Here is a 26,475-nt window from a genome sequence, read left to right as displayed (position 1 = left end):
CCTTGAATTTACATCTCTCCTGGGGGAGATCTCCCTCACACTGGTAGCATTCTCCATAGCTCCTGGTCTGTGGACCAAATTTCCTACATCTCTGCACTCCTTTGCCCCACACAGTTTTGCTCAGTACTCCCTGGCACCTCGACTACCAGCAGCTTCCTGCCAAACTTGGTGGACCTCACCTGCTTGCACACATTTCCCTCCCACCTCTCCTGGATTTTCTATGGCCTGGGTGACCTCTCTGCCTCTGCTAATAATTTATTTTATATAGTCATGTTGTTAACATCACAATCTTGCCTGTCTCTCAACATGCCATTGAGTGCAGACACAAGCTCGCACTAAGCCGTTTGTCTTAGGCACACCATGAACACCGCTGTTGATTCCCCTGGGGCTCTTGTCACCAAATTAAATTTGTAATGTTGCATTATCAGAGGACTTCAGATGATAATGTCCCTTAACTAATTCCACAAGCTCCTCGAAAGTTTGAGAGTCGGGGGGCATCTGGAGAAGACAGACTCCTGCTTAGGTTATAGGCTGGAGCCCCACAGGCTGTTAATAGGATTACCTGTTGCTTCTCCTCCCCCCACTTTGGCCTTAAAACTAGCACAGGCCATTTGACATATTGCACCCACTGCTCCATATTAGGGTTGAGTATGTCTGATTTCCCAAAAAGGGGCATTTTGACAGACAGCTGAATAAGCTTACTTCGAAAAGGCTTCCACAAGAGGTCTGCTCTCCCGCTTTCTGCAGCAGTAGGAAGACACTCGAATTGATCCCCATTACCAAATGTAGTATCATGCAAAGACGGGCAACCAAATAGATTAATGAATGAACAGTTTATTCAGGTAAGTAACGACGTACAGAATGTGATATAAAGGCTATCGTACTTCATGAATCCAGACTTCTAACTGGCAAGAAAAACCTGTACTCAGCTCCAGGATATGCACCCTCCTGCCCGATCAGGTCACAGGACCCTATGAGAACTTAAAAGGGGCACACTACCACAGTTACTGTATTAAATTTGGCAATGTACATTTTCAAACAGGATTGTGTGATCTTTGCAGCAGCAGTTTTAGGCAGTATTTTGCCTATAGTAACCAAACTAATTACCAGAGAGATTTACCTTTACCATAGGCAACTGGAAGTCACATTTACCAGGCAGCATGCCAAAATCAGGCCACCTGCTCTGGCCAGCCCTAGCACACTGCATACTTTTCATGAGGGGTGGGGGTGGAGCGGAGGGGGGAGGCATGGTGCAGTCATGCAGGAAATGGTTAGATGTAGATGAGAGGTAGCACAGCAAAAAGTCAACTCCATACAATGCTCTGAACAAAAAGGATCACCTTAAAATGTGGATGAAAAATTGAGAGAAGAGTTGATTTATGAAGAAGCTAGAACTCAGCATTATTCATTCATTCAGAAACAGATAAGTGAAACACAATTTAATAATTGACGTTCACACGAAGTGATCATGAACTGAGTACCAGACAGTCATTAATCAGCACTCAACTTACAAATGCCAAAAAGATTCTATTAATTGCTCCATTAAAATCAAATGTGTTTCACGAGTGAATGAAATATATTTCTACTTTGGACACTGTTTGTATTAAGTACTCCAAAGTCTTGTATATTGTAGGTTAGGTGACAGCTAAGATTTTGGAATCTTGCAGAAATAACCTATTTATCCAGTAGTCTATCTGGGGATTATCTCCCAAAATTTACTTTCAACAAATCCTTTTGGGCCTACGCAGGTCACACTCACTGTGATGCTTTCCTAACACCAGGTTTATACAGTCAGTTACTTCTCCATATTTTTACGTTATATCCTCTTCAAAGTCTAACATTTGAACTTGACATATTCCACTCGCAATACTTCAGCAGCATATTGGAAGTTTTGTGGTGTGCGAGTATGTCTACATGGAAGGAAATTCTAACTGCCATTTCACACATCGAATGGAATTGTATCCCAGTCATCCAGAGATTCAGTCGGACTAATAAATGCAAGCATTCTGCCAGCCAGATTTTTGGAAGGCTTCCTTAACTGTGGTTAAGTGTGTTGTCCAGTAGCTCTGTAAATGTGATCTGCATATTTAAGCTGGATTCAAAGAGCAAACTAATGTATTTCAATTACCCCATTTTACTCCTCTTCCCCATTTCACAAAACTGTGATTTCTAAAAATTAATATAATGGGAAATGGAACAATTCAAATTGGACAAAAACATGAGAAAGGTCACAAATACTTTAAATACAAATAATCATTAAATAATCCAATCAGAGATAATGCACAAGTGTGGTTAAAAAAAATTCACTCAGAAACTGATTTTGCTTTATGTTTAGTGTTCTGTGATCAGGTATCAGATATAATGATTTTGGTACAGTGCAATCATGTCTGAATGGTAGTAAGTGCACCATGCTCCATGAGCCACATGCTCAACTTTTCCAGCTCACTATTAGCAGAATTACAAATAACTAGCCTGCAGACAAATGGAAAACAGGGCTATGCCCAGTGGTAGCTCCTTTTAATAGCTTTCGGGGAGGGGGGTTAAAGGGATTTTAAATCAAATTGACATGTTTTTGTACTACAATTTGTGCTCACTGTAGAAATTTGCAGCTTCGAGTTGAGTTTCATTTTAGTGGCGTCAACGGTTAGCACATTTATGGACACTTGTGAAAATGTCATTAAAAAAACAATTATAAGCAGGTAGCTTACTACACCCACCCCAATTTATAACATTTCACTTCTCTCATTTTACATCATGGCCTCAAATAAAAGGACAGTTAAGCAACTTAGCAATTCCTGCACTGCAGCCATAATAGAGTCCACACTCAGTGTACTTATGAGGGGCTGCTTCTATGACATACTTTGCCACTCCCCCAACAGTAGAGCATGCTTCACCTTCAGACATAATCGCAGCACATAACCATTGTTCTTTTAACTGTTACTCTTCAAATGGTGGATGTAAACTATTGCCTTAAGAGTTACAAGTGTCCAAGTTATGGGCAGTACTTCTAGCAAAGACCCGTGGACACCAATTCTGCACAGACCACTAGTCAACCAGAGGGCATAAATTATATTTTGAAGTACTTAAAAATGGAGAACTTGCATCACCAATGAGAATCCAACGCAGGCAATGAATAAACGCTAATCCCAAATGTGGTAGCTGAACGTGTGGGTTGGGAGTGGGTATATTAAAATATTTAGGCACGGGACATGAACCTTTTCATTATCCTCGCTGATTTATTGAAGGGAACAGTATTGAGTAATGAATTCTTTGGTGGCACTGAAACTGATGCCCACTGAAGTGTTTATTTCACTGACTCATGCTGGCTAACTGCTGATTCTAAATCTGCAGGTGAAAAGGACAAGTATGACTACAAGTTTCAGGCTGTAATGAGAATTGCTCCTTGGGGTAATGTCCCACTGTAGCTGTATAACTCAGTAGAAAAAATACAAAGGGAAGTAAATGGTGATAACTTTGTGTATGTGGCAGCAGATTAATGGTTAGAGACCAGGCCATTAGGCAATATTTGCATAAATTTCTACTGTAAGAATTTAAAATGATCAATTTTTGTGGTGCAGTTTCATGAATCACTTACTTTCTCTCCCAGTCTCTCTCTGCACACAATGTCACGTTGGCATCTTAAGAAAACCTAATATCTACATTAAATCAATACCACTGAAAGAGGGTGCATTACGTGCAAGTTACAGATCAACAGAGATTTCAGCACAAAGAATCTCAACCATCTCTAGAGTCTACAAAACAGTGGGTTAATTAGCTGTTATTTCTGTGCCAGTCAGGACCAGTGTGATAATGGTGGGCACAGTGCTTCTAAACTTGCAGATTGTGTTTTGTATAGTTCATGTGTGATTACAAAGAGTACACTTTAGATACAGCTACTGACAGTTCAAACTGGCATGAAAACAAGGATTTTTTTATTTTAAAATCAACACAATTGTCCTGTTTATTATTTTAAATGCAGAATAAATTTGCTGAGATAGCAACAACTTGTTTAAGTATTCAACATAATTTTAATATTCACTAAGTATTTTACTTATGGCAGAATTCTACATGTCACAGCCTGACTTTCTAGAACTGAATCAGTTTTTATCTGGAATAAACTAAAATGGAACAATGTAGATAACTACCAGCAACCCAGCTCTTCCAACTGTGTAGTGTGGGGAAAACTTTTTAAACACATGATTTGTCCAGAGAACGAGGGGAAAATTTTGAGATAGTTACACCAGACAGCTGCTACCACCTCTGTAGCTGCTGTTGCAGAATACCAGACTTTGGATATGTACAATTGCTGTAGGTAGGGAAAAACACATCTGACCCTCAAAACTGAACAACTGGAGAAATTCTAATGGAGAAGGGAAAGTGCCTGCTAAGAATCCAGTCCAGGGGGCTGTCCCAAATTGCATTATTTTCACAGCATCAATAGGTTTCAAGATCCAAACAACCTAGAAAAGAAAAAAATGGATCAGCTACTTTTTAAAACAATATTGACCACTATAAAATAGTATGACTTGATGAGGACAATTTCACACAATTCAAGATGCCCCAGCCCCACAAACCCATGTACCTTCCTGCAAAGCATTGAAAAATGAACCCAAGTTTGTACAAATGACATTTCACAACCTCAGGACTGTCTTAAAGTACTTCACAGCCTAGGCACTGGCCATGCTGATGTGGAACGCTTCAGGTAGTTGGACTATGCCCTACCACCTGTCCCTCGTGGAAAGAGTTACGCAGAGAAACAACAAGTCTATCAGGCAGTGGTCTGCACGTAACGTCCTAGAGGCCCTACAGCAAAAGGAGATGGCAGATCAGATGGTTTCCTGAGCAGACAGTCATTTGGCAGCGTCATTACCAGAATTTTCAAACAACCAAGACCTAGCCTGGCTGGTGGTGAGAAAGGGCATCCCTATCAGATTCTTTGTACACACCCAGAGTCTCACCCCATCCATACGTTGCCCTCAAGGTGGATATGGTAGGAAGAGACCGTTGTCCACCTCCTTGTGGAATGCGCCTTTGCAAAGGTGGTCTGGAGAGAGAGAGACGAGGGTTGTTTTTGTCGAGGTTCATCCTGAGCAGCTCCGTGATGCAGGACTCTGTGCTCTATGAGCTGTTCCCAGGGACGCATATCAAGACAAACATCAGCTGCTGCTGTAGGATCAGCAGCAACTCGGTGAAAGACACTCTTTGGTCTGTCCGAAACTTGTTAGTCTTCCAGTACAAGAATTGTCTTCGACTGAATTTTGCAGACTGGCAGATTCCAGGACTATGTGCTGAAGGATGCACTAAAGCTTGGGTCAGCCAAACACAATGGCACAATGAGGAAAGGTCGCTGTCTAAGACCTTTCAGCAATAGTGCACTGAAGGGAGGGGGAATTGTATAGAACCCCCTCCGGCTGTATGACTCACATTGAATGTATATGGTGAATATTACATACATCACAATTGTGTTGAAACACCTCAGAGCACAATTTGAGCATTTTGAAATGTCTGTAATGTTTGACTGTATTGAAGCACCTCAAGAGTGCAAGATGATGCATGTAGAAACTTAAATATTATTGCAATTTTGAAATGGCCATTTTGAAATGTTTGTAATGTTCTTTTATTTTATGAATAAAAGTTTTTTTTTCCAAAATTAACAACAGCCTAGAAGCTTCATTTAACAGTTTGTGGACGAGATCTGGCCCTGAGGTATTCCCCATCACCTCCTGCCCATTTTCCTTGAATCTCTACACAATGCACTTGACCCCTAACTAAGCTTCCATGCTGGACGTCTCTCTCCTTTCCTGTGTTGTGGAAGCTGGCATTTGTTCTAAGCTTCATTATTGTTGGCAATAGAGACTGGGCACATGGGGGATAGTGGATATCAACATGGACTGCAAGGTTATCTAGACCACAGCAACAACAATTTGCATTTATGTAGTGTTTTAAAGAATGAGAGGCAATCTCATTGAAACTTAGAACATTTTTGCGGGTGTTTTGGGGTAGATGCAGACCGAATGTTCCCCTGGCTAGTGATTCTAGAACCTGAAGAGGTGAGTCATTTAAGACTGGGATGGAGGAATTTCTTCATTCAGCAGATCCTGTATCTTCAGAATTCTCCATCCCTGAGCACTGTGGAAGCTCAATCATTGAGCGTGTTCTCGACAGAAATGTATAGTTTTCTAGATACTAATGACATCAAGGGATATGGGGTAATGCAGAAAAATGGTGTGGAGGTAGATGATCAGTCATGAACTGTTTAAACGGTGGAGCAGGCTCGATGGGCCGAATGGCTCACTCTTGCTTTCGTATGTTCTGAGGACCTTTAATATAATAAAAACAACTAAAGTACTTCACAGGTGTCTTATCAAACAAGTTTTATCAGGCTACATAAGGAAATATTAGGACACGAAACCAAAAGCGTGGTCGAAGAGCTGAGTTTTAAAGAGATTATAAGAGAGAGAGAGAAAGCTTTAAGGAGAGAATTCTAGAATTTGGGGCCTTGAAAGCTGAAGGCAGAAGAGACTTGTATAAGGCTCTTCTCCAGTTGCAACTGGGTCCCAGCTTTACAATTTAAAAAAATTATTCATTCATGACCCATGATCACTGGCTAAGCCAACATCAATTGTGAGTCCTTAGCTGCCCTTGAGAAGGTGGTGGTGAGCTGCCTTCTTAAATTGCTGTAGGTACATCCACAGTGCTGTTCGGAAGGGGGTTTTAACTCAGCGACAGTGAAGAAATGGTGATAAAAGCAAATTACTGCGGTTGCTGGAATCTGAAACCAAAATAGAAAATGCTGGAAAATCTCAGCAGGTCTGGCAGTATGTGTAAGGAGAGAAAAGAGCTGACGTTTCAAGTCCAGATGAACCTTTGTCAACGCTGAAAGGAATGATGATGTTGTTCCAAGTCAGAATGGTTTGGAGGGGAATTTGCATATGCTGTCTTTGTTCTTCTGGAGATCATATTTGGAAGATGCTGTCAAAGGAGTCTTGCTAAGTTGTTGCAAGGCCTTCTGCAAATGGTACACACTGTTACCACTGTGTGCCAGTGGTGGAGGAAGTAAATACCATTACTGAGACTAGCTTTTGTTAAACTTCTTTGTTATTTCATATATTAATTGAATTTAAATTGCATGTGGGAGGGGTCCTGGATTACTAGTCCTGTGACATAACCAGTATGCCACCATCTCTGCCCTAAATACTCCCCCAATACAGGAGGACCAAGATCAATAAAGACTGAGATTCCCTAGCAGTCTAGTGCTGAAAGATTTGAACATATTTTAACACTCAGCTTTTAAAATGTGAATGCCAAACAAGGGCGGCACGGTAGCACAGTGGTTAGCACTGCTGCTTCACAGCTCCAGGGTCCCGGGTTCGATTCCCGGCTCGGGTCACTGTCTGTGTGGAGTTTGCACATTCTCCTCGTGTCTGCGTGGGTTTCCTCCGGGTGCTCCGGTTTCCTCCCACAGTCCAAAGATGTGCGGGTTAGGTTGATTGGCCAGGTTAAAAAAATTGCCCCTTAGAGTCCTGGGATGTGTAGGTTAGTGGGATTAGCGGGTAAAATATGTGGGGGTAGGGCCTGGGTGGGATTGTGGTCGGTGCAGACTCGATGGGCCGAATGACCTCCTTCTGCACTGTAGGGTTTCTATGATTCTATGAAGATTTTCAGAGGTAACAGAAAATATGATATAGGTTGCTGTATTAATTAGTATATTGTAGTTTCTGGACTTACACAATCATACAGAACATCATGAAGACATTCCACAGGGCAATGAAGATCCGGAAGTAGCGCAGACTCAGCAGGAACTCTTTGACGTTATCACCTGAGGGAAAAAATACTTGCATTGATATAGTGCCTTTAATGGCCTCAGAATGTCTCAAAGCACTTCACATCTAATTCTGAATTGTAATCACTATTGCAATGCAGAAACTTTGCACAGCTTTGTCCCATTAACAATAATGTGACTAACCAACTAAAACTATTTTTGAGATGTTGTTTTGAGGGATAAATATTGGCCATTACACTGGGGATAACTACTCTGCTCATTGTCTTTTATATACACCTTAGAGAACAGATGAGGCCTTGGCTCAATCTCATCTGAAAAATCAATAATTGAGTTTCACTGAAAAAAAGACACATATTGAAGCTTTTGTCTTGCACTCATCAGGACAATTTGCAAGAATACCAAATGTAAAGGGAACAACAATTTATACTGCATGAGGAGAGCATGCTGATTAGTTGGCAAGTGGACTCTGATTGGTAGCGGCGTTGCCACAGAGAATGCACTGGTTAACTAATGACTGACAGCTAACTGCCAATCTTTGTTTAAATACAAACCATGTAATTTGACTCCGCTACTATGCAGTAGCAATAGAAGTGGAGTTTGCCACTAAAAGGATTCTGCCTATCACACAAATTATGTATGAATTTCAGTGCTGGTGATGCTAGATGTAGGCCAAATGTCCCAAAAGACTGGCAGATCATATAAAACAGCATGTCCCTTCAGCTGTTCACTTTAAAAAAAATTCATTTTACAGGATGTGAGTGTCACTGGCTGAGACAACATTGCTCACCTCTACCTGTCTTCCATTTCAGAGTGCATTTGAGAGTCAGCCACATTGTTGTGGATCTGGAGTCACATGTAGGCCATGTAAGGACGGCTGATTTTCTTCCCTCAAGAACATTAGTGAACCGGATGGGTTTTTACAACAATCGACAATGGTCATTAGATTTTAATTCCAGATTTTTATTAAAATCAAACTTCTGCCACGGTGGGATTTGAACCTGGGTCGCCAGATCTTGTCCTGGGTCTCTGAATTACTAATCCAGTGACAATACCACCACCCCACTACCTGCCCATACCCAAGAAGTCTGTGCTTGCAAAATACAAGGTGTTCAACATTAAACGTGATTCCACAAATGGACACTTGTTTAGTAATCCTGATTATGCAGTCAGGCTCAGTGTGGCAGAGCCCTGTTCTTTGCAGACAGAAAGAACATGTACACACATTACACCTGTTTCAACTAAACAAAATAGGTAACAGCCATTCTCTGGTTCATTCCCCAGGGCAATGAACAAAGAAATGCTTTGACCAATCATAATTAACCTGCCTGGTTTGAGTTTAAACAAAGCCTGGCAGTTAACTATCAGTCATCTGGTGTGTTCTCCATAGTAACACCATCAGAGTTCACTTGCCTACTAATCCGCACTCTCTTCTCATTAAGTATAAATAGTTATTCCCTTTACATTTGGTATTCCTGTGAACGTCTTGATGAAAATATTCAATGTGTCCTTTTTCAGCGATACTCACATTCTGTACTATCAAATGACTAAAGTCAGCTGGTGAAATAAAATCAAAGCTTTGCAAACACTCTGGCACCATCTGTGGAGAGAGAAACAGAGTTAACATTTCAAGTTTTTAGAACTGAAGGGAAATAGGAATGTGATGGGTTTTATGCTGTTGAAAGGGTACAGGGGAAGTAGAAAGGAAGGTTAGAGATTATCTGTGATAGGTTAAAAGGTGGGTGGGATGAAATAAATTATGCCTGTTTTTTAGTCGGGTATGTGGAACATTACTTGTTTCACAACTACTCAGCGCACCCCCCCGCCAACTCTTTTTCCAGTACATCGATAACTGTAACAGTGCCACTTCCTGCTCTCTCCCAGAAATAGCTTCCAATTTCCATCTTTCCCATTTGACCTTTGTCTCCATTTCTAGGGATAAGCTGTCTGCTAATATTCATTAAAAGCCCACCGACTCACACAGTTACCTCAACTAAATCCCCTCTCAGCCTGCTTCCTGGAAGAACACCATTCCATTCTCCCAGTTTCTCCATCCCATCTTCCTGACTATGCTTGCCTTTTCCCTCAACCCAGGATTCCTCACCAGCATGATTAACAGGGCACTCAATCGTGATCGACCCATTTCCTCTCTCTCCCTCCCAGAACCGTGATGTCGTTCCCCCAGCCTCCACATTCAAAGGATCATTCTCTGTTATTTCTATCACCCTGATCTACTCCTTAATCACAACCTTTTGAAAATCATGACTGAATCTGCCTTCCTCCATGTGCTCAGGCAGTGCATTCCAGACCATGCAAACGTAGGAAAATAGATACATAGCTATGAATTAGGAGTGGTAGGCCCTTCAGCCCCTCAAGCCTACTTTGCCAGTTGATAAGATCATGGCCTGTATGACTGTGGCCTCCACACCATTTTCCTGCCTACCTCTGAATACTTTTGATTCCCTTGTTAGTCAATAATCTATCTCTGCCTTAAAAATATTCAGTAACCCTGCATCCATCACTCTTGAGGGGAACAGAATGCCACAGGCTCATGCTCCTCAGAAAAAGGTTCTCCTCATCTTTGTCTTAAATAGGAGACCCCTTATTCTTAAACTATGTCCTCTAATACTTATCTCTCCCATAAGGGAAAACATCTCAGCATCCAACCTGTCGAGATCCCTCAGCATCTTAATTGTTTCAGCTCTTATTCTTCTAAACTTCAATGGATACAGGCCCAACTTTTCCTTCTAAGATATTCCCAGGCTGAAGGGGTTTCGTCAAGTGAACCTTCTCCAAACTGTTTCTGATGGAATTTCATCCTTTCTTAAATGAGACCAAAACCATACACAATACTCCAGATTTGGTCTCACCAGAACCCTGCACAATTGTAGCAATTTCTCTGCTGTTAAATAATATGCTGCTTTTCAATTCTTCATGCCAAAGTGGACAAATTCACATTTTTCCATCTTATGCTCCACCTGCCAAATTTCTGCCCACTCACTCAACCTATCTATATCCCTTTGGAGACTCCTAACTTTCTATCTATCTTTTGTGTCATCTGCATATTTAGCAACCAATCCCTCCATCCAAGTTGTTGATTTAGACTTTAGGGCCAAAGGGATCAGTCCCAGCACTGGTCCCTTTGGCCCTCCACTTGATGTATCGTGCCAACCCAAAAATGACTCATTGGGAAATAGACCAAACACAGGCAAATGAGACTAGTTCAGTTTAGGAAACCTGGTTGCCATGAACGAGTTGGGCCAAAGGGCCTATTTCTGTGCTGTATATCTCTCCCCCAACTCTTTCCTGTTAGCTAACTAACATGTTACTACGTTAACCCCTACACCATAAGCTCTTATTTTGTGTCGTAATCTTTAATGAGGCACTTTGTCAAGTACCCTCTGGAAAACCACGTACATATCTATATGTTTCCTTTTATCCACATTGCCTGTTACTTCTTCGAAAAACTCCAATAAATTAGTCTCACACTCTTTCCCTTTCACAAAACCATGTTGACTCTACCTGATCGCATTAAGATTTTCTAAGTGCCCTGCTATAAACTCTTTAATAGATTCTAGCATTTTCCCCATGTCAGATATTAAGTTTACTAGCCTATATTTTCCTGCCTTCAGCTTCCCCCCTTGAATAAAGAAGTTATCTTCACTATTTTCCAATCTGATGGGGCCTTTCCAGAGTCAAAAGGAATTTTGGAAAGTTAAAACCAATGTGTCTACTGTCTCAACAGCCACTTTTTAAAAAGACCCAAGGATGAAGTTCATCAGGGCCTGGGTACTTGTCAGCTTTTAGCTCTAATAATTTTCTCAGTACCCTTTCCCTGGTGATTGTAATTGTTTGAAGTTCCTCTATCCCTTTCACCTCCTGATTCACTATTATTTCTGCCATGTTATTTCTGACTACCACAGTAAAAATATTAAATACATGTTCAATTGATCTACCATTTCCTTATTTCCCATTATTAATTCCCCAGACTCTCTCTCTGTACCAACGCTCACTTCAGTTACTCTAATTCTTCATAAATACCTGTAGAGATGTTTCTATGTTTCAAGCTAGCTTATGCTCATACTCTAATTTCTCTCATTTTTTTTAGTCATTCTTTGTTGGTTTTTATATTTTGTCCAATCTTCCATTAACCTTTGAGCAGGCTTGAGGGGCCAGATGGCCTACTCCTGCTCCTAGTTCTTATGTTCATGGAATTATACACATTTCCTTTCAATCTGATACTCCCTTTAACTTCCTTAGTTAGCCACAATTCGTCATTCTGACTGGAATGCATCTTTGCTGAGTGTTGTGAAATAATCTTAAATATCTGCCTCTGGCTCTCTACTGACCAATCCCTTAACATAATTTCCTACTTCACTTTAGGCCAGCTCCATCTTCATACCCACATAATTGCCCTTAAGTTTAAAACACTGGTCTCAGACCAACTTGGCTCTCCCTAAAACAGTATTCAATCATTTTATGCTCGCTGCTGCCTAAGGGTGCCTTTACTATTGGGTCATTAATTAATCTAGTCTCATTGCACATTACCAATCAAGAACAGCCTACTCTCTGGTTGGCTCTAGAACTTATTGCTCAAAGAAATTGTCCCAAAAACACTCTACAAACTCATCTTCCAAACTACCTTGTCGATCCAATTCATCCAATCCAAACGTAAATTAAGATCAGCCATGATTATCGCCGTACCTTTCTCACAAGCCCCCATTATTTCTTCCATAAGTAACTTCTTATGTTGGCTACCTCTTAGCTCTACCCAAAATGATTGTATGTCTTGATGTTTAGAACTAAGGTCATCTTTCTCTATTTTATAGTTATCCTTAATTAACAGAGCTACCCCTTCTCTGTTTCCTAGCTTCCCGTTCTTCTGAAATATCTCACACCCTTAAATATTCAGGTTCCAGCCTTTGGTATCCTTCAGCCCATGTTTCTGTAACAGCTATCAGATCATAAATATTGATTTCTTTTTGAGCTGACAACTTATCCATTTTGTTACAAATATTTAGCACATTCAGATACGGATCCTTTCATTCTGTCTTTTTACTTTTTTTGCATTCTCTAGCTTCATCTGCTAGTACACTTGTCCTCTGTCCCTTCCTGCCACACACAGATTTCAGTATCCTTATTGCTACCCTGCTCTTTTGCCTTTTCCTCTCCCTTTAACATCTTTCCTCACTTGATCCCTCGCCCCAACTATTTAGTTTACAGTCTTAGTTATGCAATTTGCCAGAATACCTCCCAACAGGATTCAGGTGAAGCTAACCCAATGGTACAGCTTGCATCTTCCCCAATATGAATCAAAACCCATTTCTCCTACATCAATCTTTGAGCCACGTGTTGAACTCTCCAATTTTATTTACCCTACACTGATTTGCTTGAGGCTGAGGTTCTGCTTTGTTAATTTAGCCCCTAGCTGCTCTTATTCCCTATGCAGAACTTCTTTCCTAGTCTTATTGATGTCATTGGTACCTACATGGATTATGCCAACTAGATCTTCCTCATCCCACCCGACATTCTTTTCCAGCCCAGACCAGATGTCCTGAACCCTGGCACCAGGAGGCAATACAACCTTTGGAACTCTTGCTCTCGGCTGCACAGAACAGTGTCTATCCACCTGACTCTACCGTCCCCTTCTACCACTGAATTTTAATTAATTGACCCTATTTGAATGGCTTCCTGTACCACGTTACGACTGATCCATATGCTACATAATAAAGATTTTTCTCACGTCGCCATTGGTTCTTTTGCCATTCACTTTAAATCAATGTCCTCTGGTTTTAACAGGTTCTCTGTTAGACTTGACCTCTCACTTTTAAACACCTCCACGAATTTCCTTTCAGCTTTCTTTTCTCCAAGAACAACTATAGCCAGTCCAACCTATCATTTAAGTGAAGACCCTTGTCCCTGGAACCATTCTCAAATATTTTCAGAATCCACTCAAATGCATTCATATCCTTACTTTCCTTCCATTTCAATTAGATAGATTGAGATCTTCCCTTTTAAGATATTCCTCAAACCCTAGCTCATTGACCAAGCTTTTGGTCATCCATTCAAATATCACCTGTGTTTAATTTTGATTTCATAATGCTCCTCTGGAGCTCTTTGCGATATTTTACCATGTTAAAAGATGCCAAGTTAAGTTGTTTAAAGAAACAATGTGTGCAGCCTATAGCTCAGTTATAGTGCCCTCTCTAAGTCAGAAGTCCCAATCCAGGGATTTGAGCACATAATCTAGTTTAATCCTCCAGTGCAGTATTGAGGGAGTACTGCACTATTCAAGGTTCCATTCTTCAGATGAGACATTAAACTAAACATTAATCTGTTGTCTCAGTTGGATGTCAAACATCTTCCAGCATCACATCGCTTCTTGTGAAATCTCTCCGTACAAAAATTGACTGCTAAATTTCCTATGTTTCCTACAACAATAGCTCAATAACTCCATGTCAAAAACTGCTTAATTGGATGTAAAGCAATTTAGAATGTCCTAAGGTCATGAAAGATGCTTTACAAATACATAGAACATTACAGCGCAGTACAGGCCCTTCAGCCCTCGATGTTGCGCCAACCAGTGGAACCAATCTAAAGCCCCTCTAATCTACACTATTCCAATATCATCCATATGTTTATCCAATAACCATTTGAATGCTCTTAATGTTGACGAGTCCACTACTGCTGCAGGCAGGGCATTCCACGCCCTTACTACTGAGTAAAGAACCTACCTCTGGCATCTGTCCTATATCTCTCACCCCTCAATTTAAAGCTATGTCCCCTCGTGCTAGCCATCACCATCTGAGGAAAAAGGCTCTCACTATCCAGCCTATCTAATCCTCTGATCATCTTGTATGCCTCTATTAAGTCACCTCTTAACCTTCTTCTCTCTAACGAAAACAACCTCAAGCCCCTCAGCCTTTCCTCATACGATTTTCCCACCATACCAGGCAACATCCTGGTAAATCTCCTCTGCACCCTTTCCAACACTTCCACATCTTTCTTACAATGCGGCGACCAGAGCTGTACGCAATACTCCAAATGCGGCCGCACCAGAGTTTTGTACAGTTGCAGCATGACCTCCTGGCTCCGAAACTCAATCCCTCTACCAATAAAAGCTAACACACCGTACGCCTTCTTAACAACCCTATCAACCTGGATGCCAACTTTCAGGGATCTATGCACATGGACACCCAGATCCCTCTGTTCATCCACACTACCAAGTATCTTACCATTAGCCCAGTACTCTGTATTCCTGTTACTCCTTCCAAAGTGAATCACCTCACACTTTTCCGCATTAAACTCCATTTGCCACCTCTCAGCCCAGCTCTGCAGCTTATCTATGTCCCTCTGTAACCTGCCACTTCCCTCCGCACTGTCTACAGCTCCACCAACTTTAGTGTCATCCGCAAATTTACTAATCCATCCTTCCACGCCCTCATCCAGGTCATTAATAAAAATGACAAACAGCAGTGGCCCCAAAACAGATCCTTGCGGTACACCACTAGTAACTGAACTCCAGGATGAACATTTCCCATCAACCACCACCCTCTGTTTTCTTACAGCTAGCCAATTCCTGATCCAAACCACTAAATCACCCTCAATCCCACGTGTCCGTATTTTCTGCAAAAGCTTACCATGGGGAACCTTATCAAACGCTTTGCTGAAATCCATATACACCACATCAACCACTTTACCCTCATCCACCTCTTTGGTCACCTTCTCAAAGAACTCAATAAGGTTTGTGAGTCACGACCTACCCTTCACAAAACCGTGCTGACTATCCCTAATCAAATTATTCCTTTCTAGGTGATTATAAATCCTACCTCTTATAATCCTTTCCAATACTTTGCCCACAACAGAAGTAAGGCTCACCGGCCTATAATTACCAGGGTTGTCCCTACTCCCCTTCTTGAACAAGGGGGACAACATTTGCTATCCTCCAGTCTTCTGGCACTGTTCCTGTAGACAATGACGACACAAAGATCAAAGCCAAAGGCTCTGCAATCTCCTCCCTAGCCTCCCAGAGAATCCTAGGATAAATCCCATCCGGCCCAGGGGACTTATCTATTTTTACTTTTTTTTTACAAGTCTCTCTTTTTACATGAGTAATGTACGGAATATTGTTGTCCAAGAATGAACATGGCTGCCTGTTCAGTGACTGTGATTGTATATTGGACAGGAAATCACAGCTTCAAGTCCCAGTCAAGAGCATGAAACATACTTTCAGGTCACTTCAGATGCTCCATATCTCCTCAGTGATGAAGATTGCCTACCAGCAAGCAATTGGAATGGGAACCTGGGGTCGTGCCGGAATTAGGAGATAACCCAGCATCAAAACTCTGCATCTGCCAAGTCAGTGCTGTCCCTCCTGTCCAGCATTCAAAGAGAAATGTCGGAAGCGCGCACACAATTTTAGAACTAGAACCAGGAAGAAAACATTTCTAATCAGTCAACATGAAGGGAAATTAAACTAAAAAGTGTGTATCAACAGAAAAAAATTAGGAAGAGGAAGAATCCAATAATGCAAAATGAAATATTTATAATACATAGCAAGGCAAAGGTCAGGGATGGAGCAGGAAAGCACGGGTGGGTGATTGGTGAGTTTGAGGGAAATAGATTAATGATAGCTTTAGTCAAGAAGCACTTAACACAGATAATTTGATGGTCTACACAAGGTGCTGTCTCAAAAAAAACAGGAACATCAGGACTGTACTCAATTGCACTAACACAAGTTAAGGAAGCTTAGTCATTGATCACTTGGCTAAAGACAAACAATAAATTCAAAGTGAAGACATTAAGCAGTCTGCAAATGCTCCCCTTGTTGATGGGAGACCACCAGGGAACCAACTGTTGCCAGGCAAATTATTCACCCCCTCCCTGTCCTATCCTGTTCAATGTGCAACAGAGACAGCAGCAGCTGGAGCACAGACTTTCCAGCAAGTCTCAGGAGGAATGGGAGAAAGAAAGGAGAGAGGAAGAGCAAGTCAGAGATTTACAGAAATATAAAATTGGGAAGAAGTGAGGATGGCTACTTGAGAGTAAAGCTTTAAAAAGACAAAACAGGAATATAACACTCAGATAAATACATGGATTCAGAAAGATGTAATAAAAGTCACTTTTTTTTAAAAGGGAACAAAATTAACTTCAAGACTTCAATCAACCACATCAGCCATGAAAAATCTGATCCTCCGAGCCCCTGCTAGACGGCACATTTCTTCTCAAGTGAATAATTTGAGACGTGACGTGTCGTAAGTGTAGTATGCTTGCAAGGAACAAATGACTTTGACCCATCGGTCCCAAAGTCCTCCACCACTGGGGGGTTTCTCTCAACTCATGTCTGCCTCTGATGCAGACTAATTAACAGAGATTAGTTGTTCTGATTAGTTAACAACTCTATTGTTACTGTATCACATGACTACCAGAATAGCAGAAGGCAAACCAGATGGGAGCATATTCTCCTTTGAGCAATTCCTGTTCTCCCATGGATTCCACAGGGATGCGATTTCTTTAGGCTTTCAAACCAATCTGGGAGAGCCCAAGTAGGACAGAAACCTTCCATGGAGCAAAAGACAAAACTATAAGTTCCAAAATAGACAAGCTGCACACAGAAAAGTGCAGTGCCAATCCATTGCCACAACCATGAAATCTTTGAATAGTGGAGCAGGCAGTGAGAGTTAGAGACTCGGGCAGATTAATGTAGGTGTGAAGGCAGCCATAACACGATATGCCTGTTAGGCTACAAACTAAGATGGCAGCTGAGTCTATGGAGTATTCTGTCAATGAGTACCATCACATTTCATAATGTTTACAAGACAGAAATATGTCATTCAGTCCAACAGGTCCACACCATGCTAGCCTTCACCTACCCTGATTCATCTAACGCCATCAATGTATTCCTTTCTCCCTCATGTTTTCATCAAGCTTCCTCACCTCAAATACCCCTTGTGATAGTGAGCTCTACATTCTCACCAATCTCTGGGTGAAGAGGTTTTGCCTGAATTCAGTACTGGAATTCATCAGTGATTTAGGTTCATTAAGTCTGGTCTCCCCTAAAATGCAAACATCTCTATAGCTTCCTCTTTATAATTTTAAAATGGGACAAGTGGCAGGTGGGCAGATGAGGATCCATGAAAGAGAGAGAAAAAGACAGATGGATGAGGGAAGTGAACACGCAGGAGGAAAGAACAACCTCATTTTAATAATTGATTTTATGACCTCAGGATGTCACAGTTCTTCACGACAGATTAAATATTTTTGTAAGTTCAGCATCCTGGTTGAAAAGTGATGTTGTCCTTTGCACAGCAAGATGCCAGAAATATGGCAATGACCAGATAATCTATTTTAGGTGCTGGCTGAGGGATAAATATTGGGCCCAGGAGACAGAGAACTATTCTACTCTTCCTTAAAATAATGCCATGGGATCTTTTATGTTCACTTGAAAGCAGATGGCAGCCTCGGTTTAATGAATCATCTAAAAAGAGACATCTCTGACAGCTCAGCACCCTTTCAGTACTGGATTGGAATATCAGCTGAGATTATGTGCTTGTGCCCAGAAGAATAATTTGTACTCACTTTCTTCAAGCTGGCATTAAAGCGGGAAAAGAGAGCAAGTGTATTTTTTTGCTCAAATTATACTACTTTAGCCAATTATTTTGAAGTGATATCAATGTTACCACTGCTATGTTGACCCTGGGACATGGCACCTCTCCCTGCCATACTGATTAGGCCATTGGGGTTAGCTTTATGAATCTACTACAGATTCACTGCAAAATTCAGAAATGTGACTTTACATCTGCCTCATATGTTTCACAATGACTAAACCCTAGCTCATCAAACCAGGAACCCTGCAAAATGGGTCCACTTTGAGGGATCTCCACATCAGGAACAATTGGACATTCTTAAAAAAAAACACACATAGCAAGATGATCATTTTGTTCAAAAATGGAGAGTACTTGAAATGAAAAGTACCGATACTCCCTTGCCCCTTCAATTTATCCTTTCTCATGTTTTGCTTTCTTTAATCAGATAACGCAATCCCAGTAAACTGGGTCAGTGTTGCATTCTGAAGTTCATTTTTTCTGACCTGATGGGAAGTTTAGCTGTGCAAAGCCAAACACAAGGTATGGTGGAACAAGAGCTTCTGAATGATGGCCAGACATGCCACCTGCTGGCCAGGCATAGGAAAGTGCACCATTCTGTACTTAATATCACCCAATCTTTCCAATGTTGAAGGTTGTGAATTCACTGCAAAATTCAGAAATGTGACTTTACATCTGCCTCACATGCTTCACAGTGACTAAACTCTAGCTCATCAAACCAGGAACCCTGCAAACTGGGACCTCCTTGAAGGATCTCCACATCAGGAACAAATGGACATTCTTACGAAAAGCACACATAGCAAGATGATCATTTTGTTCAAAAATTAAAAGTTCTCGTCAAATAGTTCTGCATTCAAAATATTTATTATTCTTGTTGATATAATAGTTCCTAAGTTACACAACTGTGATTCTTGAACTCAGAAATTTCCTTTTTTTTAATAAATGATCCACTAATTTTACTCTCAGAAAAGCCATCCTATGCTGTAAATTTTGATTTCCTACTGAAAATATCTTTCCTCCAAACGTGTGCAAAATTCAGCAGTGATACTGCTAAAAGCTCAGTAAACAACACGCTTGACACACCGTCATCCAAAACTATACAAAGCAAGGTGAGTCAGAGCTGGTTCACAACAAGTCAAACTAGAACGATGATAATTGCGCAAACCTGTGCATCAACTGTTGTGCAACATAGATACAAGCAGCACAAGTGGGATAAGTGAGCACAGGAAGAGGAGACATAACAGGGGATGGAAAGAGCACACTGGGGAAAGAGTGAGACATCCAACCATCCTCATGAATGAGTGTGTTACGGTAACGAGGTATTAAACCATGACTTACACTGGGAGAACCAGATTCCATAAAGAAATGCTAAACCAGGAGGATTGACAGAATTAAAAACATAGTTTACCTGTTGTCAGTTCATGGCCATCTTCTCCAAAACCTTGCAGTTCTCTTCTCTTTCTGGAATACAAACAAATCAGAGTACGAGCAATGGAGATTAGTCTAAAAGAATCTATCATTAAGGAAGGTACGGGGGTGAGGCAGGCAGTGGTACCCGAGATATGAAGCAGGATGTTGTGCTCTGGATTGCCCCAAACAGGGCCCCTTTGATTTAAATCGGGTTTTCGTAAAAGGAACATGTTTTAGCAGCTAGTTTAAGAGTGGCACAAGGCAGGGAGCTCGCAGTATTTGCATTCAGCAGTATCACAGAATCCCTAAAGGGTTTGGCCCATCAAGTTTGCACCAGCTCTCGACAGAGTATCTTACCCAGGCCCTTCACCCACCCCTCAGATTTACCATAGCCAAGCCATCTAACCTGCACATCTTTGGACCGTGGGAAGAAACCAGAGCACGAGCACCAGGAGGAAAGCCACGCAGGCATGGAGAGAACGTGCAAACTCCACACAGATAGACAGTCACCCAAGGCAGGAATCAAACTCGGGTCCCTGGCGCTATGATGAAGCAGTGCTAACCACTGTGCCACCAAGACACCCTTAATCTACTGCCAATTTCTAAAATAGAATATTTATAACCGTACCAATCTACTTAATGCCCTCACTTGTTGGAGAATTTTGTGGCTTCTGCCTGAAACTGTGCAATATGCAGGGAGTACACAAGAACATAAGAACCAGGAGCAGGAGTAGGCCATTTGGCCCATCGGGCCTGCTCGGCCATTCAATCAGATCACGGCTGATCATTTCATGGACTCAGCTCCACTTACCCACCCGCTCACCATAACCTTTATTTCTTTTACTGTTCAATAATCCGCCTTTGCCTTGAAAGCATTCAACAAGGTAGCCTCAACTGCTTCACTGGGCAGGGAATTCCACAGATTCACAACCCTTTGACTGAAGAAGTTCCTCCTCAATTCAGTCCTAAATCTGCTCCCCCTTATTTTGAGGCCAAACCCCCTACTTCTGGTTTCACCCGCCAGTGGAAACAACCTCCCTGCTTCTAATCTATTCCCTTCATAATTTATGTTTCTATAAGATCCCCCTCATTCTTCTGAATTCCAATGAGTATAACCCTAGTCTACTCAGACTCTCCTCATAAGCCAACCCTTTCAACTCCGGAATCAACCTATGAATCTCCTCTGCACCCCCTCCAGTGCCAGTAAGTTTGTCTCCTTACTTTCTCAAGTGAGACAAAAACTGTACATAGTATTCCAAGTGCAGCCTCATCAGCACCTTATACAGCTGCAACATAACCTCCCTGTTTGTAAACTCCATCCCTCTAGCAGGGCATTAGACGGGCAACAACACTATTTTGTTTAGAAAGTGTGGCAAGCACAAAATGTTAGTCTGCAGCCATGAACCTTGTAATTGTACTAGGTGTAGGCTCTGACGAAGGGTCACCCTGACTCGAAATGCTGGCTCTATTCTCTCTTCACAGATGCCGTTAGACCTGCTGAGATTTTCCAGCATTTTCTGGTATTGAAGTCCCCCACCCAGAGTACATTCTGCACTGTTGCCACTCTCAGTTCTTCCTCCAAGTGGTGTTCAACATGGAGGAGGACTGGTTTATCAGCTGAGGGGGGATTGGTACATGGTAATTAGCAGGAGGTTTCCTTTTCCATGTCTGGCCTGATACAAGATTTCATGGGGTCCAGAGTCAATGTTGAGAACTTCCAGGGCAGCTCCCTCTTGACTGTATACCACTGTGCTGCCACCTCTGCTCGATCTGTCCTGGCAGTGAGACAGGACATACCCAGGAATAGTGATGGTGGTGTCTGGGACATTATCTGTAAAGTATCTGCTCCGCCATTCAACGAGATCATGACTGATCTGATGTGATAATCCTCAACTCCACTTTCCCACCTTACCCTCATAACCTTACCCTTACTGATTCAAAATCTATCTATCTCAGCCTTGAACATACTTAACCCAGCCTCTATGGTAAAGAATTCCATAGATTCACTAATCCCAAAAGAGAAAATGCTGGAAAATCTCAGCAGGTCTGGCAGCATCTATAAGGAGAGAAAAGAGCTGACGTTTCAAGTCCAGATGACCCTTTGTCAAAGCTGAGCTATCTGGAATTGAAACGTCAGCTCTTTCCTCTCCTTACAGATGCTGCCAGACCTGCTGAGATTTTCCAGCATTTTCTCTTTTGGTTTCAGATTCCAGCACCCACACCAATTTGCTTTTATCCATAGATTCACCACCCTTTTGAGAGAAGAAATTCCTCCTCGTCTGTCTTAAATGGGTGACTCCTTACTTTGAAATTATGCCCTCTGGTCCTAGGCTGGGGAGGGTGGCATGGTAGCACAGTAGCACTGCTGCCTCACAGCACCAGGGACCCAGTTTCAATTCCCGGCTTGGGTCACTGTGTGTGCAGTTTGCATGTTCTCCCCGTGTCTGCGTGGGTTTCCTCCAGGTGCTCCGGTTTCCCCTCTCATCCTGAAAGACGTGCTGGTTAGGTGCATTGACCGAACAGGCGCCAGAGTGTGGCAACTAGGGGAATTTCACAGTAACTTCATTGCAGTATTAATGTAAGCCTTACTTGTGACTAATAAATAAACTTTACTTGAACTCTCCCACAAGGGGAAATAATCTATCAGCTTCTACCCTGTCAAGCCTCCTGAGAATCCAAGAATATGGAATGATGCAGCACAAAGGTCATTCAGTCTATGCCAGCTCTATGAAGCAACTATTCCATTACCCTGTTCTTCCCCCAAAACTCTGCATTATACCCCCCTCAAATATTTTATCCAATTCCCTTTTGAAAATTATTGATTCTGCTTCCATTACCCTTTTCGTTTTCTCAATCGCAACTCCGTAAAAAAAAAAGTCTAATCTCATCGCTGGTTCCTTTTGCAATCATCTTAAATCAGTGTCCTCTGCTCATTGAGCTTTCCGTCATCAGAAGAAATTTCTCCATAGTCACTCCCTCAAAACCATTCATGGTTTTGAACATTTCTGTGAAATTGCCCCTTAATGTTCTCTGCTCCATAAAGAACAACCCAGCTTCTCCAATACCTCTGCATGAAGTGCCATAGCCTTGGTACCATGGAATGGAGTGTTTTACAGGAAGTAGAGAATGAGAAAGTGCAGTTGAGGTAGCTTTGGGCTTGCAGTGAATATTTGTTGATAGCCTATCTCCAGAAACAGAAATGGAGAATTAGAATAAGGGAAGAATTCTGAGATAGACCAGATGAAGGCGAGAGAAGATAGAAATTGGAAACAAAGTCAATGAAATTTTCCAGCTCATGGCAAAAGCAGCGAATGGCACCCAATGAGAGTTCCACATATCCCACTAAAAGACCCAAGCAGGTACCCATTAGCTACACCTTTTATTTGAGGAAGTTATTTGGAGGAAGTGAGTGGAGTTGAAGAAGTGAAGATTGCTCCCATCACCCTCAGCCCAGCAGTTGACAGGGCCCTCTGCCATATCCAAACATTTCCGGCAATTCTGTTCTCACCCCTTCCCTTCCAGAACCATGATAGGGTTCCCCTTGTCTCACCTTCCAGCTCAATAGCCTCTGTATTCAACAGATCATCCTTTGCCACTTTCACTCGCTCCAGTGTGATACCGCCAGAACACACATCCTCCCCTACCCTTCCCTTTCAGCATTCCAAAGGGGTCATTCCCTCCACAGCACTGTGATCCACTCTTCAGTCACCCCGAAATTATAACACCTTTTTGTTCAAACACAAGAGATTTCAGACCTGTCCTTTCACCTTCCTTCTCACCAGTCAACACCCCAAACTCTCCTTCCAAGTGAAACAGGGATTTACTTGTACTTTTCTCAATTTAGTATACTGTATTTGCCATCTCTACATTGGAGACTTCAGACAGACTGGATAATCTCTTTGTGGAACACCTCCGTTCAGTCTGTAAGCATGACCCAAGTTTCCTGTCGCTGTTGGCATTTTAATTCTTGCTCCCAGCTGACCTGTAAATGCCTGCTACAGTATTGCAACGTAGTCCAAATGTCTCAGACTTCTGGACTCAACACTGAGTCCAACAACTTAAACCTCTGCTGCCATTATGTTGTGTTATTTTTTGTTGGCTTCTTTCTTTATCCTTTCATGTTGTATTCAGATGGCTACTATAAAACCATTTTCTTTGGCTTTTACATCATGAAATCTTTTGTTAATCTCTTTCGCCCTGTACCCTGTCACAGACTTTCTCCTTTGTTCTTTCTGACCCGCAAGCGCACACACTTCACCTTGATGAACTATCAATCCCATATTCAAACACAGGTCTCTGATACAAACCAAACTATTTTTCACTCCCAACTCCCTACAAATGGGTAGTAAAATTAAAATGAAAGATTTTACAAGTTCAGATAACGCCTTTCATGAACAAGAGGCGTTAAAATGCTTCACATGTAATGGAGTACTTTCAAAGTGGACTCACTGCTTCAACACAAGGTTGAAATTCTCTAGAAATTGCCCAATCTTACAAATTTGGAGACAACGTCAGCACGAAGCAGAAAAAATACACATTGTTGCAGCTTGACCCAAGTTTCCATACTCACAGTTTGAAGTTCAGCACAGCTCCTGCATTCATCAGCAAGGTGCTGTAAGAGATTAAACAAAGAGAACAGAAGAAGAAACAAATTTTCGAGCAATTTCCCACACTCATCCTCCCCATCCCTGCCCCCACGGCCCCGTCTCCCCCCCCCCCCCAAACCACGGCCCGGTCTCCCTCCCCCCCCCCCCCCCCCCCACAGGCCCCATCTCTACCCCCCCCCCCCACAGGCCCCGTCTCTACCCCTCCCCCCACAGGCCCCGTCTCTACCCCCCCCCCCACAGGCCCCATCTCTACCCCCCCCCCCCACAGGCCCCGTATCTACCCCCCCCCCACAGGCCCTGTCTCTCCCCCCGCCCCCCAAAAGGACCCGCCTCTCCCCCCCCCCCAAAGGCGCTGTCTCTTCCCCCCCCCAAAGGCCCTGTCTCTCCCCCCCAAAGGCCCTGTCTCTCTCCCCCCCCCAAAGGCCCTGTCTCTCCCCCCCTCCAAAAGGCCCTGTCTCTCCCCCCCCCCAAAAGGCCCTGTCTCTCCCCCCCCCCCCAAAAGGCCCTGTCTCTCCCCCCCCCCAAAAGGCCCTGTCTCTCCCCCCCCCCAAAAGGCCCTGTCTCTCCCCCCCCCCAAAAGGCCCTGTCTCTCCCCCCCCCAAAAGGCCCTGTCTCTACCCCCCCCACAGGCCCTGTCTCTCCCCCCCCACCAAAAGGCCCTGTCTCTCCCCCCGCCCCCCAAAAGGACCCGCCTCTCCCCCCCCCAAAAGGCGCTGTCTCTTCCCCCCCCCCCAAAGGCCCTGTCTCTCCCCCCCCACCAAAAGGCCCTGTCTCTCCCCCCCCCAAAAGGCCCTGTCTCTCCCCCCCCCAAAAGGCCCTGTCTCTCCCCCCCCCCAAAAGGCCCTGTCTCTCCCCCCCCCCCAAAAGGCCCTGTCTCTCCCCCCCCCAAAAGGCCCTGTCTCTCCCCCCCCCCAAAAGGCCCTGTCTCTCCCCCCCCCCAAAAGGCCCTGTCTCTCCCCCCCCCCCCAAAAGGCCCTGTCTCTTCCCCCCCCCAAAAAAGGCCCTGTCTCTCCCCCCCCTCCCCCCCCAAAAGGCCCTGTCTCTCCCCCCCCTCCCCCCCCCAAAAGGCCCTGTCTCTCCCCCCCTCCCCCCCCCAAAAGGCCCTGTCTCTCCCCCCCCTCCCCCCCCCAAAAGGCCCTGTCTCTCCCCCCCCCCCCCAAAAGGCCCTGTCTCTCCCCCCCCCAAAAGGCCCTGTCTCTCCCCCCCCCTCCCCCCCCAAAAGGCCCTGTCTCTCCCCCCCTCCCCCCCCCAAAAGGCCCTGTCTCTCCCCCCCCCCCCCCAAAAGGCCCTGTCTCTCCCCCCCCTCCCCCCCCCAAAAGGCCCTGTCTCTCCCCCCCCCCCCCAAAAGGCCCTGTCTCTCCCCCCCCTCCCCCCCCCAAAAGGCCCTGTCTCTCCCCCCCCAAAAGGCCCTGTCTCTCCCCCCCCCAAAAGGCCCTGTCTCTCCCCTCCCCCCCCCCAAAAGGCCCTGTCTCTCCCCTCCCCCCCCCCCAAAAGGCCCTGTCTCTCCCCTCCCCCCCCCCCCCCAAAAGGCCCTGTCTCTCCCCTCCCCCCCCCCAAAAGGCCCTGTCTCTCCCCTCCCCCCCCCAAAAGGCCCTGTCTCTCCCCCCCCCAAAAGGCCCTGTCTCTCCCCCCCAAACCGGCCCTGCCTGTCTCTCTCCCCCCCCCCCCGGGTCCTACCTCCCGGCCTTTACCTGAACAGCATCAAGTCTCCGATCATTTTCCTCCAGCTCCCGGTGCAACCTCAACGGAAGCGAAGGCCAGCCAACCAGCGCACACACGACCTGCCCCACAACCAATAGGAACAGCCGGAAGCCGATTCTACCCAGAATGCTCGGGTGCCCCAAGTAACGTCACAATTCCCAAATCAGCCAACATCCAACCCCCAAAAATCACCAAATCACTTCCCCAAACCTCCCAAAAAACACCTCAAAATCCCCCAAATCACTTCCCCAAACCTCCCCCCAAAATCCCAAACCACACACCCAAACACCCCAAAAATCCCAAATCACACACCCAAACCCCCCAAAAAACACCCCAAAAATCCCAAATCACACACCCAAACCCCCAAAAAAAA

The 26,475-nt window shown here is 43.8% G+C and overlaps 1 protein-coding gene across 1 annotated transcript; it reads right to left on the bottom strand.

Annotated features, from left to right (window-relative positions):
* Nucleotides 1-818: 818 nt before the first annotated feature.
* Nucleotides 819-26,234, bottom strand: smim7 (small integral membrane protein 7). The gene is made up of 5 exons (XM_078198028.1): nt 26,093-26,234; nt 24,365-24,406; nt 19,793-19,845; nt 7,729-7,819; nt 819-4,460 (listed from the first exon to the last, which is right to left on the bottom strand). Exons 1-5 carry the CDS (start codon nt 26,116-26,118, stop codon nt 4,445-4,447), a joined length of 228 nt encoding a protein of 75 aa, XP_078054154.1. The 5' UTR covers nt 26,119-26,234; the 3' UTR covers nt 819-4,444.
* Nucleotides 26,235-26,475: the final 241 nt, after the last annotated feature.

This window comes from Mustelus asterias, chromosome 26, assembly GCF_964213995.1.
Source record: "Mustelus asterias chromosome 26, sMusAst1.hap1.1, whole genome shotgun sequence".
In the NCBI taxonomy this organism is placed as follows: domain Eukaryota; kingdom Metazoa; phylum Chordata; class Chondrichthyes; order Carcharhiniformes; family Triakidae; genus Mustelus; species Mustelus asterias.
This window is presented reverse-complemented; position numbering and strand designations above follow the sequence as displayed.

Bases quoted from the DNA above. Each gene is read 5' to 3' on its own strand.
- smim7 (XM_078198028.1), bottom strand. From the start codon at position 26,118: ATGATCGGAGACTTGATGCTGTTCAG. The intron at 24,407-26,092 runs GTAAAGGCCGGG...AATCTCTTACAG, and splicing joins GGAGACTTGATGCTGTTCAG to CACCTTGCTGATGAATGCAG. The intron at 7,820-19,792 runs GTAAACTATGTT...TTTTTCCCTCAG, and splicing joins TGGCCATGAACTGACAACAG to GTGATAACGTCAAAGAGTTC.